This window comes from Schistocerca gregaria, chromosome 4 (assembly GCF_023897955.1).
Source record: "Schistocerca gregaria isolate iqSchGreg1 chromosome 4, iqSchGreg1.2, whole genome shotgun sequence".
Taxonomy (NCBI): domain Eukaryota; kingdom Metazoa; phylum Arthropoda; class Insecta; order Orthoptera; family Acrididae; genus Schistocerca; species Schistocerca gregaria.
In genome coordinates this window covers 308,477,101-308,494,031 of record NC_064923.1, presented here as the reverse complement: position 1 = coordinate 308,494,031, position 16,931 = coordinate 308,477,101, and the positions used below count along the sequence as shown (strand labels likewise).

Here is a 16,931-nt window from a genome sequence, read left to right as displayed (position 1 = left end):
AATTTCACTAATGATCAGCATTTATGAGTCTTTGGGATTCTTCCTACCGTCGTCTCTTCTCTGCCTCTTGCATAAACTAAATGATTGATTCTAATTTCGTTCTTCCAGCAACGTAACTTGGACTACACGCACGCGACTCAAATACTCTATGACGCCTTGCCTGCGAAATCGGACTGTTGCTTTGCCTCACTGTGCCTCTTTCCGTATTTACATTACCTACTTGACCTGTCACCCCGGCATCGCTTTCTCTATCATTTGCTGAGTGAAATGAACTCTCATCTTCGGAGCACTCTGTATTTACGACTTGCGCCCTGTTTGTAGACTGATTTGAATGAACTTCTTTCGCCTTCTACCTGTTCTCCATCAATGGCTGGCCACTGTTCCATTTTGGACGATATTAGTGCACAGTCTTTCCCACTATACAAATTATCTTCGCTTGTCGTAAGCATTCAAATCGGATGCTACTTTCGGAAGTTTCCGATTCTAACATGTCACGCGCCACAACTCTAATATTCTTTTAAATAATTTGACACATTTATGACTAAGTAAAATCCACTCTAAAATATCGTACACATCTCCATAATCACATTTCTACCACAAAAACATGCAAAACGCTGTTAGCAACGGCGCAACGTCAGATATGTTGCTGACGAGAGGCAATGAGAAACAAATAAAAAAAAAGAAAAAAGAACAGGACACAAACAATACATATAATGCAATAAAATGACTACAACATACCACAAATTGCTGAGATACAACGCATAAAGGCAAATCCGAGTCTAAATGTTCTCAGCGCACCATAGTCTGACTTTGAAAAAAAAAAAAAAGTGCCATGATTCGAGATCCTGGCCAAGGGACGCCAATTGTAAGCCGTAGCTCGCTTTAACCAGAAATGTGTTTGTGATAGAAGCTACTCATGTACCATCACAATAAAATAAAATTAGTGGATATTAGAAGGAGTATGAATGAGAACTGCGGCGTATTCAAGATTACACAATAATGAAACCTTTTTTTTAAAACGATGAGTAACTACAACTAGCTGATAAGTATTACACAAAAAGTCACATAACGAATGGTGTTTCATAGGCAAAGCACACAATGGGATGAAAACTATACGAATTATCCCTCGAATTAATCCCTTTTACAACGCAGTCTGACTTTGTTTACCTCAGAGATGGAGCCCCTCCACGCCCGCACCAACGTGGTGACCAGACCGAAAGTTCTACTGTCACCTCCGTCAACATATTGGTTATCTAGTAAGTGGATCACAGGGTGCTGGGCTGTGATGTTACCCGTGCGTCTGGGTAAGACTACGCATTGACACGGTCCATCAGGTGATAGATAGTGGACGAAACGCGAGTGAGGGTCTAACATTCTAGGTGGTGTCTGTTCTATATCGTGTCTCCCTACCACTTTCGCGCAACGACGCTCTGAGCGTGTTTTTTAGGGAATTGGCTATTTTGAACCTGGGACCTGTTGCTGGTAAGGAGACGCCAGACCACACATGACATGTAGAGTTCAGAAGAGTTCAGTGAGACTAGCGATGATATAACCAAATGCTTAAGGATTTCAGCGTCAGCTCCACTGCACTCCGTGTAAAAGAATCTTAATTCTAACTAAATTTAGTGGGAGGGGTTCAAGGCTTTCCTATTCTTAGTTAGCTGGTAAAATAACGTCGAAAAAGCAGTTAAGTTTACCATTGGAAATTTTATTCTACTCACAAAACATTGTTTATAAATTGCACTATTGATAAAAGGAAGTGTTTTAATACAGGATGGTAAAAACCAACTGCGTTCAACAAAAATGTGAATGAATATTCCGTGAATGGGCTTCCAAGTTCTACAATGGATTGAAGGGTGACCTATGCCATATCACATCTATAATCTAGGTTTAAATTAAGTTTCACAAAAGAGAAAACTATCAAAATGGTCCACAGTGACCCTCAATTATCTTTAATTAGTTATCTAACTTGTCGTAAATTACAGTGGCTGATGTGGCTTCTCAATAACTATATAACAGAAAAATCATCGCGTTTCAGATCTTTACTTCAAGTGGCAAATGTGAACACCATGAGCTTTAATTCACGATCGACACTAGTATTACGCAAAAAGGCGGTGTAACAGATGAGACTTCTGCAGTTATGAGTGAAGCTTTATGCGCTGTTATGCGGCATCGCGTGCGTTCATTACCTTGTTGGTGTTCGTCAGGGGGCGGCGGCCGGCGCAGCAGCCATCCAGCTTGCCGTCTCGGAACTAACTAACTTCTCCTAACTTCTCCTTACCACCATTTACCGAAGTTGGTTTAAAAAAATATCTGGCTGTGTTTTCATCTGACCAATCAGGGTTTCAATGTTAACCTTAAGCTCCGCCTGCAAAAATTCTGTCTATCCAATGAAAAACGTTATACTTTTCGTGGTGGGTAACAGAGCTGCGAATAGGTCTCACGATAAAACTGGCAGCTGTTGTGGTCCTTTTAGCGTTATCGTAAGATCTATACTGTTCTGCTGGAGGGATCTAGCTTTTAACATGGGCTGGGGGTGGTCCTTGACGTAACAGAGACGCGAAAAAGTCTGACGCTAAGACTTGCAGGTGCTGTGGCCCTCATTGTGTTATCGTAAGATCTATACTGCTTTTCTGGAGGGCTATAGCTTTTAACATGGGCTGGGGGGTGCTCCTTGACGTAACAGACACACGCGAAAAAGTCTCACACTAAAACTTGCGGGTGGTGTGGCCTTTTTTGTGTTATTGTAAGATCTATACTGTTTTTCTGGAGGGCTCTAGCTTTTAACATTGGCTGGGGGGGGGGGGGGGGGGGGGCGGGGGTGGGTCCTTGACGTAACAGAGACGCGAAAAAGCCTCACGCTAAAACTTTCAGCCGGCATTTTCCTAGTGGTTAGCTGGCGACGTGGGTGTCCAGTCCATCCCTTACCGTAGGGCCTTCTAGCTTAACACGGTTCTGGTCTCGGCTTCTGTTCTTGTTTCTCCCCTCGGAACTGCGTCTGTCTCACGATGGGAAGGTATGACATGCATTTAGGCATTCTTGTGTTAGTCTGTGGTATTCCATTTACTCACTCGTTACTTGTATTACTTTGGTTAATTTAATGTCACGATTTATTCGGAGCTATGTGACATACTACTGGATTTGCTTATCATGTTGGGGTTTTCATGGAAGGTGTTGGAATTGCCTGACACCTTACACATCACCACCCTTCGAACTTAATTTTTGCACTTAATTTAGGCAATGATTGAATCGTTGTCTAAGGCAGTCAAAAATTTTCTAATTGATCTAAATTTTGTTGCATACTGTTCAGCCACGTTATTCTGTTCTATGGTAGTCTGTACTACTAATTTATATTTTTATATTGTTCCTTATTATAATTTAAATTGACAAGAGAAGAATATTTTTATGCAATTATTAATTTTTAATTATTTTCTTTCTTTATTTAAGTGTGAAGTCTGTTTTTTAAGAAGTTTGTTATCGAAAGTGGGGAGTCTTTCAAATCGATTTTCTTAGAAATATGGTTTTTATAAATGTAGTAATTAAGTAAAATCTATTCCTAACGCATTTTCTAAATATCATGTACAAGTAAAATGTTTTTGTTTCTAGACACTCATTTCAACATTGTTACACTAACAAATAAGAATTATTTCCAAGAATTGCTTTGACAAAGAAATGTACATACACAAGTATTGAGATATTATCCTAACAAATGGTACAAATGTTAAAAAAAGGGAAAACATTCAACAAGATAATTTTTTTATTTTTTGTTTTTATAAGGAGAAAATAATTAAAATATAGTTATTCTTTTATTTTTATGAGGAGAAAATAAGTGGTATATTGTTTTAGTGTTTATTATGCCTTACTTTTGTTCTTTATATACTGTCCATTTCAGAACTAATGACGTATTTTTATCGATAGTCTATTTTTTACGTAAGTCCATAGTCATTGACTGTTATTTTGTAGCTTATTAGTTGTCTGGTGTGATTAACTTATTTATTTTTTCACACGTTTCTTTTGCACAATTCCTACATCACATAATTTGATTTCACACTTTCACACAATCCTATGAATGTTTAAGCATGAGGTTGGCGAATGTTTTTGCACGAAGGTGATGGACTTGAGTGACATGGATATGGGCAAGTATTTGATGTACAGCTTCGTTCGTCGTTCCTTGTTGGTTTTGCAAGTGTGTGTTGCTGTTGTGGTAGTTCCATAATGGAATGGAGCTGTGAGTGCAGAACCTTGTGGTTTACTGGGTTTGTATGCGTGAAAGTCATCGTTATGTGTCGCTGAAAGCGGTCGCTTTTCGTTGTAATACTTCGCAGACGACTAGTTTATAATAGGACAGGGATTTGGGAAGGTATGTCGTCTATTCTTCACCCATCTTCTTTCTTTGTCTCAATCTTGTGGATCTTCAACTTCTGTTCTTCCTGCTTTTTCTCCGCTTCTTACTTGCTTCTTGGTTCTTCTCTGGGCAGGATATGGAAATATTTATTTATAACTAGTCGCTTTGAAGTTCTCCTACTAGTAACAGTTTGATAAATTGTTTGGGCGTGTCATTGTGGAAGTTCTTCTTCAGTTTCGTGCATCAGCGTGCTGTTTAATAGCGCTAGTGTGACTTTTACACATATTTTTTGCCAGTGGTGGCTTGCCCAAGCGGTCTTCTCGTCGGGCCGTTTTTTGCTCGCTCTGCTGAGTTGGGGGCGTCCTGGGGTTTACGAGCGGTGAAAGTCGCTTGTTCGCTGGTCAGCCCCTGCACCGGTCCCTTCAGCAGTAGATTTACATGGGCCCTTTGTTGGTCTCACTGTCCTTTCCCTTCTCTCGACTCTTCTCCCTTGTAGGAATCGTGTCTTGCTAATTACGTCCTATCTTTCTTGATACTTCTCACGTTGCAACTTGTGGGTCGTCGCATCTCTTCCTTGCTGGAGTTTTTAAAATGGTTCTTAGAAAAGTTTCACTTATAATCATCTAACATATGTCTAGTACCCACTTGTTTCACTCCTTCTTAAAAAGCTTTACAAATTTCGGTGCCCTTTCCATGTTACAATTCTAAAGCATTTGGAGTCTTAACGTCTACTCAAGAATCCTCAAATTCGTGTTTTATTTTTGTGTAGTGTCGTGGTGTATAGCATTTTAGTATTTCATGCTGTTAGACTATCTACGCTTTATTCCTTCACCTTAATCTATTGTACTATTGATGTTATATTTGTTTTTGTTTTTGTTGAAACTACTTTCTTTTTCCCACCTTCCTCTCTCTTAATTCTTCTTTCTCCTGACGATCTTATCTGCAACATAATCTTGAAATATTATGCTGATTATTTACCAGTAATAAAATTAATCTTCAAATTTGAACTGAAAGTGTTTAATACTGCCAGTCTTAGGTAAAAATACCTCTGCTTTATCTCGTAAAATACCTTCTAATTCTCTTTTACTGTGTTCCGAAATACCTTGAAGTTCTTGCAATTTTTCGTCGATTTCTTTATGGACTTCTAACATGAGTTGAGGTGTTTCCTTCTTTTGTGCATACCATTCTAATTCTTCATCCTCTTTATCTCGCATCACTCTTAATTGTTTATTTATAACTGGTGTTTCTTCTAATTTTAGCTTTTGCTCAAAGAGAAGTGTGACATTCCCGAATGTCACGCTACCTTTCCCCATATCTGTTATCGCTCGTCTCTCATTTAAAAAATCTGCACCTATAATCAAATCTACAGTTAGTTTAGGTATAATCACGAAGTTGCCTTCGATCGTTTGACCTTGGCACGAAAGAGTTAACCTTGTTTGTCTCGTAACTTCCGCAGCATTGTTTCTAATAGAACCTCTTACTTTAATCTTACGAGTTTTCAGAACTGGCAATTCCTCATTGGCTTTACACTGCATGAATAAATTTTCTGAGATCGCAGTCAGTTCACTTCCGCTATCAATTACAATATTGACTGGGATACGCTTTACCATGGCCTTCACAATTGGTTGAATTTGAAAGGGTTGGTTCTGTTCTTCTTCCTCTTGCATGAACGAATCCTCCACTGAATCATACATGAGTCTTTTTAGGAATTTCCCTTGTGAATTCGAACTTTCTGTAGGATAAGCTTCGACTGCTACTTGTCTCTCTTTTATTTCCTCTTCTCTATTTCTTCCTTCATTTACACTTTCTTCTACATCCTCTACTTTTTCCTCACCCTCGTCTATCTCCTCCTTCTTCTTCGCTACTTCCACATAATCGCATCTAAATGCTCTAATTATCGCTTCATTACTTCCTTCATTATATACGTTGGGTTGTGTAACCACTTGTAACTTATTTCCAACTTCTGTCGACTGCGAATTATCCTCACTGAATTCGCTTTCCCTGGTTTCCATCTGAAATAGCTCTGCAATATTCATTACTTCGTCCTTTCCTCCTACATTCATTGTGCATGCCTCTGGTAATTCATCTTCCTCATCAGTACTCTCCCAATTAATTTCGTCCCAACACAATATTGTTATTTTCTTGTCTTCGTTTTCATCTGGTCCCTGCGGATTTCTTTCTTCCGTCTTCTCTTCTCGTGATAAAATTTTGATTTCTCTTTTCAAGATGCTGCAATTGTCCTGGGTCAGTGTGTCATTCTCTTTGGCATGGGCACTTAGCTGTCAATTCGAACGTTTATCAGGGTTTGGTGGTCTTACCTCCACGTCTTCTATCTGTATTCGCTTTCCTTGTTCAGCTTGTTGATAGTGGTTTCTTGGTTGATAATTTGTCGGTCTATTGGTTCTCCAGAACCCGTTCCAGTTGTCGGTATTCCCTTTGTAATAGTTGTTGCCGTTCCTGGGTGAATTATACTTATTGCCATATTCTCTTCTAAATCTATTGCAGTTTCTTGGTGCAAAGTTATCACGTGGTTCGTAATTATTGTTTCTTCGTACTGTGTCTTGTGGATTCCACTGCTTTTTGCTTTCGTCTTTTTCTTTCGTCATCTTCCGAAAATATGTACTCTAGTTCTCTTAGAATACCATTAAATGCTTCGACGTCATTGCCTCCGCGACCTACTAATGATTGCTGGTATTTCAGTGGTAGCTTCATCGCGCATAATTTAATCTGCTCTCGGTCACATCAAAGCATTGATTTTTCTTTGCCATTAATTCAGAATGTTTCACGGGATTCTTCTCTCCTGAATTTTCTAAATATGGGTTCTGTAATAATTCGTACTTCACTCTGTTCTGTGCTTCGCTGGACCAATATCGTGAGAGAAACTTCTCTCTGAAATCTTCGTACGATCAGCATGTCGCTGCAACATTCTGCATGGTTTCTGCGACTGTTCCTGACATGTGTGCACATATCAAGTCTAATTTGTGTGCTAGTGTCCAGTGGTCTCGTAATCCTACTCGGAATTGATCAATAAAAGTTCGTGGATGTAATGAGTTTCCTTCTCGAAACTGTTGAAATTTTCTGACTGTGAGGAAATGATCGTTGTCGTACTTCATCATAGTTCCATATGAAATTCGCGATTCTTCGCCACTTTTGTTTGTGATCATTTCTTCCGTTGTTCTTTCCGGATGTGGTAGATCCATTGGATATTGTCCACCGTAACTTTCGCCTACCCTTTCGTAGTATCGTTGGAGTGGTACGCAATAATTTTCTTCCATCGGTTGTGAACGTGTAGCCGAATGCATTGCACTGTACTCTTCGCGACCTGGCTTTCCATTGTCACGTATCGGTTGGGTATCTTGTCTGGATAACCTTGCTGCTTCATTGCACGATACAAACTGTCTTGAAACATACATTTGTGTTTCTGCATGTGTTTGTGATGACGTTTGTTCATCAAGAATTTCGAAACGTGTTTGTTGCTGTGCAGGCTGTCTGATTGTGATTGGAATCGCAAATGCGTAATATCTTCGTTAATTGTATGTTTTTCCTGTGCTGTTACAGATACGGATGTGGTTGCAGACTCAGTGCTTGTTCGATCCTGTTCACTACGCTCTTCAGTGGTTTGCACAATTCTCTTCGCAATTTCTGAAATTGTCGCTTCGTTTGCGCTTCTATTTTGACAATGAGGTTATCATATCTTTTCAGCGCTGCTTTTGTGATACGTTCGTGTAACACACTGTTTTCAACAATCTCACGCGTTGTACCTGCTGCTTGTCTAGTAATTACGTTTATCTGTTTCTTTAGTTTCTTCACTTCTCCCTGGGTGTTGTTACGTAATGTTTTGATCTCGTCCTGGGTGTCATTACGCTATGTTTGTACGTCCGCTTGTACCTTGTCAATGTCTGTTCTCCATTGATTGTAACCTGTTATTAAGTTTCCTATCACTTCTCGAGATTCTTTTGCCTTGTATTCAATATGACTTAGGTGTAACTGAATTTTTTGGTTTTGTTCTTTAATCGAACGCATTTGTCTCGTGGTTTCTGCATTTTGTTTCGCCATTTCTGCATTCTAAATTTTAATTTGGGTCGCAATTTCTTTATTTTGCGCTGTCATGGTTTCCGTAATTAATTGCAATAATTCTGCCAGATTGGTGGGTCCTATTGCGTTTTGTTCCGACGTCCTACGCTCTGTGTTTTCGCCCAATTGCTGGTTGGCAACCGGTTGCATTGAACTGTGCCGTGACACGTTTCTGCTCGCATTCCTTGTACTCTGTGGTAAGGGAGCTCTGATTACTTGTACTATGGGTTCTACGTATTCAAGACGCAAGTTAGAATCTTCATCGCCTGTCTCACTACTTTCCTGTTCCTCTGTCGTATGCTGACCTAGGTTTTCTGTGCCTTGGCGTACATTATCCTCGTTATGGTGCGTTATCTGTCCTATTTCTCGCGATACTGCATCGTCAGTTGTACTGTCCTCTATTCTCTGTCCATTTTCATGCTGGGTCTCTACCTCAATTCGGTCAAGGTCTCGATCTGCCATTGTTAATCTTTCGGAATCCTTTATTTTGTGTTTTAAAAGCAATTCACCCGCCCTACTTCGCGTCAACGTGCGCTCATACGATCTCACGCGTTTCATAAACTTTTTGTTCACACGACTTGACACTACCAAGACTGACAATTTATTCACTTACTTGTTGGGTCAGAACCAACTTGTCAACGATGTATCCGCCACCTGTGCATTCGAGAGAAAACTTAATTCTAACAATATTAAAATTCATAACTTAATTATGCTATTGCCTCTGCTACAATGTCTCACTATTTGTTGAATACTTTCTCACTAACTATCGCTGCAGCTACTATTTTCGACTATGTATAACTTAAGAAAAAAATTTTTTTACTACGAAAATTTTTCAGCAGGATGTTTTTCTGACCTAGTTAGGCATGTGGTCGACCTTCAATCATGGTATTTTACCATCCTGGCAGGGTCGCCATTTTCTAAACATTTATAGTGGTGTCTGTTTGTTCTATATCGTGTCTCCCTACCACTTTCGCGCAACGACGCTCTGAGCGTGTTTTTTAGGGAATTGACTATTTTGAACCTGGGACCTGTTGCTGGTAAGGAGACGCCAGATCACACATGACATGTAGAATTCAGAAGAGTTCAGTGAGACTAGCGATGATATAACCAAATACTTAATGATCTCAGCGTCAGCTCCACTGCACTCCCTGTAAAAGAATCTTAATACTAACTAAATTTAGTGGAAGGGGTTCAAGGCATTCCTATTTTTAGTTAGCTGGTAAAATAACGTCGAAAAAGCAGTTAAGTTTACCATTGGAAATTTTATTCTACTCACAAAACATTGTTTATAAATTGCACTATTGATAAAAGGAAGTGTTTTAATACAGGATGGTAAAAACCAACTGCGTTCAACAAAAATGTGAACGAATATTCCTTGAATGGGTTTCCAAGTTCTACAAAGGATCGAAGGATGACCTATGCCATATCACATCTATAATCTAGGTTTAAATTAAGTTTCACAAAAGAGAAAACTATCAAAATGGTCCACAGTGACCCTCAATTATCTTTAATTAGTTATCTAACTTGTCGTAAATTACAGTGGCTGATGTGGCTTCTCAATAACTATATAACAGAAGAATCATCGCGTTTCAGATCTTTACTTCAAGTGGAAAATGTGAACACCATGAGCTTTAATTGACGATCGACACTAGTATTACGCAAAAAAGCGGTGTAACAGATGAGACTTCTGCAGTTATGAGTGAAGCTTTATGCGCTGTTATGCGGCATCGCGTGCGTTCATTACCTTGTTGGTGTTCGTCAGGGGGCGGCGGCCGGCGCAGCAGCCATCCAGCTTGCCGTCTCGAAACTAACTAACTTCTCCTAACTTCTCCTTACTACCATTTACCGAAGTTGGTTTAAAAAAAATATCTGGCTGTGTTTTCATCTGACCAATCAGGGTTTCAATGTTAACCTTATGCTCCGCCTGCAAAAATTCTGTGTATCCAATGAGAAACGTTATATTTTTCGTGGTGGGGCAATGTTTTTAAAGTTTGCAACGTAACAGAGCCGCGAATAGGTCTCACGCTAAAACTTGCAGCTGGTGTGGTCCTTTTAGCGTTATCGTAAGATCTATACTGTTCTTCTGGAGGACTCTATCTTTTAACATGGGCTGGGGGGGGGGGGGGGGTCCTTGACGTATCAGAGATGCGAGAAAGTCTCACTCTAAAACTGCAGCTGGTGTGGCCCTTTTTGTGGTATCGTAAGATCTATACTGTTTTTCTGGAGGGCTCCAACTTTTAACATGGGCTGGGGGGTGGTCCCTGACGTAACAGAGACCCGAAAAAGTCTCACGCTAAATCTTGCGGGTGGTGTGGCCCTTTTTGTCAATGCTCAGTCCCTCATTGACACTTACCCCAGTCCCCGACAAGGTGAGTATTTTTCCAAGATCGACCTGGCTGTGGCATACCACCAGTTGCCCTTGACTGCCGAATCTCAGAACATCATGGTTATTAAAACGCCTTTCGGATTGTATAAGTACAAGCGCCTTCCCTTTGGTGTCTCTTCGGTGCGAGCCATTTTCCAGCAATTCCTGGAGCAGCTTACACAGCCTATCCCTGCGCCCATCCCTGCATGTGTGAATTATCTGGATGACATCTTAGTTACCGGGTGTTCCCGCCAGGAACATTTGCAAAACCTCAGAGCCTTATTTCATGATCTGCAGTCTACTGGTCTCTGCTGTCAACTGGACAAGTGTTGTTTTTTTCAACCGGAAGTGGAATACTTAGGCCACTGGCTTAGCAAAGATAGCATTCGCTCTTCAGGTAATAATGTCGTGCTCATTGAGGCCCTTCCTCGTCCCAAGGACTAATCAGAACTGCAGGTGTTCTTGGGCAAGGTTACTTATTACTTAAAGTTCTTGCCACAGGCTGCCCCCATTGCTCAACCCCTCAATCACTTGCGTTGCAAAGGGGCATCTTTTGTTTGGTCCTGTGACCAAGATTTTCTCCGTTTAAAGTCAATGCTGAATTCCACCCATTGCCTTACTCCCTTCTCTCCGGACTGCCCCTTGGTTGTGGCAGCTGATGTGTATCATACGGCATTGGGGCCATCCTCGTGCACTGGGATGCTGATGACTCCGAACAGTCCATCGCTTATACATCTAAGACATAGTCCCCAGCACAACGGAACTACTCCCAGATTGAAAAGGATGCCCTGGCGATTGTGTTCACCATCCAAAAATTTTACACCTATTTATTTGGGGCAAAGTTCACCCTCCTGATGAACCATAAACCCTTGGTTACAATTTTTGGGCCCCACTCTCACCTTCCCGAGTGGACAGATCAACGTCTCCAGCGCTGGGCATTGTTTTTACGTAATTATGCTTACGCCGTCTGGTATAAGCTCACCGCCCAGCATGCTAATGTGGACGCTTTGCCACATCTCTTAGAAGGTACCGATCCTGCCTTTGACCAACAGGAGATCCTCTGCTTTCACATTAATTCCGCCTGCCAGAATGCGCTCGACAGTCTTCCTACTATGGCTGCTGATGTTGCGGCGGCTATCTGTCGCGACCCTGTCTTGCTGCAGCTTGTCAACTGCGTGGTCCACGGGTGGCCGTCCTATGTTACTCGTTGGATGCAGTTCGATTTTATCCCTTGGCGCCACCTGCCCCATAGGCTCTCCGTGGTTGATGATGTCCTTTTGTTGGCCATGGAGTCGGATGCCGACCGGGTGGTCATCCCTCCGGAATTATGGTTTTGGGTGCTCAGTTCGTTACACCGCAGGCACAGGGATATGTCCCATATGAAAGTTTTGGCTCACCGGCATGTTTATTGGCCTGGAATCGATGGCGATATTGAGTGCCTGGTCAGTGGGTATACTGTCTGTGCGCGTCACCAGGCGAGCACCCCCCTCAGTCGTTTGCACCCTGGCCTGTGCCTAGCTGGCCCTGGGATCTCATCCATATCGATTTTGCGGGCCTGTTTTTAGGGTCCATGTGGTTACTCATCGTTGATGTCTACTCCAAATACCCGTATGTTGTCTGAATGGCATCCACCACCACGAATTCTACACTCATGATGGCCCTGCCCCAGGTTCTCGCCATCGAGGGACTGGCGCACACATTGGACTCTGATAATAGTCCCCAATTCACACCGTTCTCCTTCCATGCTTGTATCAGGCCAACGGTATCAAACATACGCATAGCGCCCCTTTCCACACTGCGTTTAATGGCACAGAGAAGAGGCTTGTCCACACTTTTAAACACCAATTGACTAAGGCGGTTGACACATTCCCAACCATGTCAGCCCTCACCCTCTTTTTGAGCACCTATCGCACTACGCCCATTGACGGATGCACTCCGGCAGAGCTCCTTGATGGGCGTCAGCAACTGACCCTGCTCCATTTGCTGATGCCGTCCTCCTCCCGCTCCCAATACCGGCCCTCGCAGCGGTATGCCCCTAGCATAGCTGTCTGGGCCCACGAGCACAGGCGCAAGGTGGGTTGGACATCCGCGACGGTTGTTGCGGCCCATGGGCGACGTGTGATGTCGAAAGGATTGGAGTGCCGCCATCATAATCAGCTCCACCCTTGTGCTGCCTCAGGACTCGCGCTGCCGTCTGTTTCCCAACCTCCTTCTGGTATGGACGTGGTCGTTGAGTCATCATCCCAGCCTCCGGTGGCTGTTTCCCCACAGGCCTTCCGCTGGCCGTCTCCACATTTGGGTGGCTCACTGGCTCCCTCCCCTGCCGTGGACTCTGTATCGGCTGTCATGGATACCTCTGGTGTCCCTTCCTCCCCGCCTATCGCGGTTGATGAGCCCGGCTCCTCTTCCCACTGCCGCCCACCTCGGCACTGTCCGGGGCGTTTCCAATTGCAAGTTTCCGGGGGGAAGGATCTGGTACCGCCGCCAGACGTCATGGATGTTGAAGACCCATAGCGGTCTCTGCAGCTCTGTAAGCTGTGGCGGTGCATGCCTCCAGGGCTGCTTTTAGTTTGAGGGCATCACAGTGGAACATGTGGTCCCCGCGGCCAATAGCGGCGCTCCCGATAGCATAGTTAAGTTCCTACCTCGCGCTCCGCCAGCTCCCTCTCCTTTACTCTGTCCTTTTCCCGGGCTCCCTCTCCCCCCCTTCCATCCTCTTTTTTCCCCACCTCCCCTCTCTCTGCCCCCTTCTCTCCCCCGAGTCCTTTTGAATTTTCCTCCTCTGCCTTTTCTCATTCCGTCTCGCGTCTGCTATGCCCCTCCCTCCCCTTATGAGTCCTCTCCCTCCTTGGTTCCCCCCTTTTTTCGTTTTTTTCCTGTCCTGCCTCCTTGTTTTTCCCCCTCCTCCAGGTACCCCTCCCCCCGTCTGCCCTTGTCTTGGAAGTGTCATCTTTGTACCGCCATCTTTGTGCAGTGTTTTACAGTGAGTGTTCCGTGTTGTGTGTCTTTTGGGTAGTGTTGCGAACTGCCATCATACTGTCGCTGGGTGTGATTTTTTTATCTCTTGTGAACAGAAACCAGACTGTCGCCATGTTTTTTTAATTGTGTGTCTACTATGTTACTTGTCTGATTCCTGTGTATTTTATTAACATTGCCAACCTCTTTGCTTTCTTTTTTAGCTTTCCGGATTCTTCCGCCATTTTACACTTTAAGTCACTGTTTTATCGACTGTTTTTCTTGTTTCTTTTGTTCTTCCGTTTATAAAAAACGTCTGTAGGCTGTAGAGCAGCGTACTAAGCTACTGCCAGCCCACAAAATTGATTGAAAATCAATAAAGGAAAAAAAACTCCGCCAGCAGTCTAACATCGCGTGCGTATCAGATCATATCACCTCAGACAGCGTATTGACTTTCGTGTTTCTGTTCCAGTGGACGTGGTTGTCTTGTTTGGTTCGTTACTCTGTTGTCTGTTCTTGTTGTGTCGTAACGTCCTCTGTTGGTCGTGTCTTTCCTCTTCCAATGTGTTGTTGTTCGCGGGTCGCTCCCCGGGTCCCGCCGCGTTTCCGTCACTACTACCCCACGACCGTTCCGGTCGCCGATACAGCAGTGATCATGCCCTAAATTGGACTGACATCGTTGTTAAATTGAGAGAGTGGCGTGACATTTTTCAAAAACATTACGGACTTAAGCATTAGCCTAATATGTGGCTCACGCTACACGTGATGTTAGTTGCAGACCGCATTGTTTTGTGTGTTGCAGATACAGTGAATGCAATAAACCCTTTCATCGGCAGGATTCCGCAGCAGCTGCAGAAGGCCTTCATGCAGGACTGTGTTACAGAGGCTTACAGGACCGGCATGATACGTGCTTACAGCCTGCCTAATGGTACGGTCTATTCCCACTCCTACAGTGCAGTGGTCGCCCACGCAATCAAGAGCTGAGCCTGCTGGCCTTTGAAGTCGCGGTGTCCAGTGGTTCGCAAGGCTCATATTCTGCTCTGATTTCCTCGTACTTTGAAGCACAGCTGGACTTTCTGTGCTGTTACAAATCCAAGCATACTTAATATTTATTATTATTATTACTATTATTATTATTATTATTATTATTACTATTATCTGAGTAGAAACTGTGGGAACAATAATTGGGCTGTTGTTCTGAACACCAGAAGTTTCAATTGTAATCCAAATGATATACACAAAACACGGTAGGTATGAATAATGGTTGATAGGAGTTGAATGCATGGTCTACATTAGATATTATTAGAGAGGGAGCACAAACTTGGGCTGCAAACTGGCTGTGACACTGTGTAAAGAATCATCCTGATAGTATCTTAAAGGACTCACCACACTATGCTACTATAGCGTTAGTTTGTCAACTTGACAACTGATAATAGTAGCCTCTTCACTGCAATTCAGGATTAATGCCCACTTGTCTCCCAAACTGCATGTTTACCAATTGTGTTCAAGAGTGCACGACAACACTACTGATGTGACTGAATCTGTATGGTGTTCCATATACAGTGTAACTGTGCAGTTTCTTCAAAACCGTAGTTTACAAACAAAACAAAGTTTCAGTATTAACTGATGAAGGCATAAGACAATTTTTATCTGGTACGAACTGTCGGCATACAGACATACACAGGCAATTTTCCAAAGTTGGCAATAGAGTAGCCACGTAATTTTTGACTTACTGAGTTTCATAATCAAAAAACCGTCTTTCACTCTAACATGTCGATCGAAATACTGTAGCACTTTTGCAACCTCATTACGGAGACTTGGAAAAATCTACCTGAGAAAAGCAATGGGGACGTCCTGGACAGCTTTATCGTAAATTGATTTGCAATCAAAATTGGAGATACCTAGCAGCTCAGTCAGTTACATCTGAACAAGAGCGCTTTAAACGAAAACGGCAAGCGGAAAACAGCTCGAAAATAGATATAAATTTGACAGTGTCCTCAAAACCTTGATAAAACTATCGTTGTAATTCTTGCAGTCCCACAATGAATTCTTCAAACCTCGCGCTTTCTTTAACGCCAGTGAGCTTAGGGAAAACGATTATCTTTGCCAGAATGTGTCCCACCTACGACACGATTTTCCTTTTTAGTGAATCTCATCAAATCATAAAGAAGTTACATCGCAGTGTCTTATTATGTGTAGTGTGCAGTCAAGTCATCTTAAAATGCGAAGTCTGCAAACCATTTCTCATGTTCTAATTCTCGTTCCTGCACTCCTTTTTCCCACATAAATTCAACAATAGCGAAATTTAAATTGAGAAATCTTTACAGGTGTCCCCTTTGACGTAACCAATTCACTTTGAAGTAATACATGAAGTCTCTATACTCTTCGTTCATTTCCACTGAAAACTGTTGCAATTGAATATGGAATGATGGTAGTAAACCTCAGAAATTTTACTATTCGACCCATCAAGTTCTTCAAGTGCTCCATGCCAGCACATTTAACACAAAGTGCTCCCTGATATACAGAACAACGAATCCTATCTGTCGATTGTTGTAATTTTTAGCAATTTCATTGTTATATAAAAGTTTGCATGGTACTATAATTTTGGCAGTAAGTGGCAGTCAAATGGAAACGAGACACATGGGAAAAAATTTATAAACTGATTATTGTTTCAAAAATAATCGGAATAACTATTAATACATTTATTCCATTATGAGGCAAGTCGTTCAGCATCGACATGGGAAAATGTTTGCTGTTGCTCACGGTACCACGATTATACACAGGCGTGCATCCGCAGCAAATCGACCGCCGCGAATGTTGTCATGTCCCGAGAGTTCGGCGTACACATTGCTAATTTCGACAGCTGTTGAATAAAAGCTAAAAGCAGCGCACAGTATGGATGTCGGTGAGGATAATTAAGAAAGCAGGCAAGAAATTCTAAGCTTCATCTTTCTTAAATGATATGGAAGACACCTCGCACTATCGCGCTACGTAATTTCCCATCTGTAGCCCATCTGCTACTCCACGTCTATCTCCTTAGCAATGGTGGGTGCCGAGGCTATTCTTCTTTTTCTTCGTTGGCTCTACAGTCCTTGAAGAACCTTGGCCTCCTGTATCACCTGCCTCCATTCTTCACTGTGCATCGCCTTCCTTCTCCAATTTCATATTCCCATCGCCTTTGCGTCTTCTTCC

General features: G+C 42.5%; 1 protein-coding gene across 1 annotated transcript in view; it reads left to right on the top strand.

Annotated features, from left to right (window-relative positions):
* LOC126267699 (juvenile hormone acid O-methyltransferase-like) overlaps window positions 1-14,723 on the top strand; it is a 61,064-nt gene extending 46,341 nt beyond the window's left edge. Inside the window, exon 4 of the mRNA XM_049973001.1 lies at window positions 14,542-14,723. Coding sequence (XP_049828958.1) covers window positions 14,542-14,723 — 182 coding nt within the window. The remainder of the gene's footprint in view (window positions 1-14,541) is intronic.
* The last annotated feature ends 2,208 nt before the right edge of the window (window positions 14,724-16,931 follow it).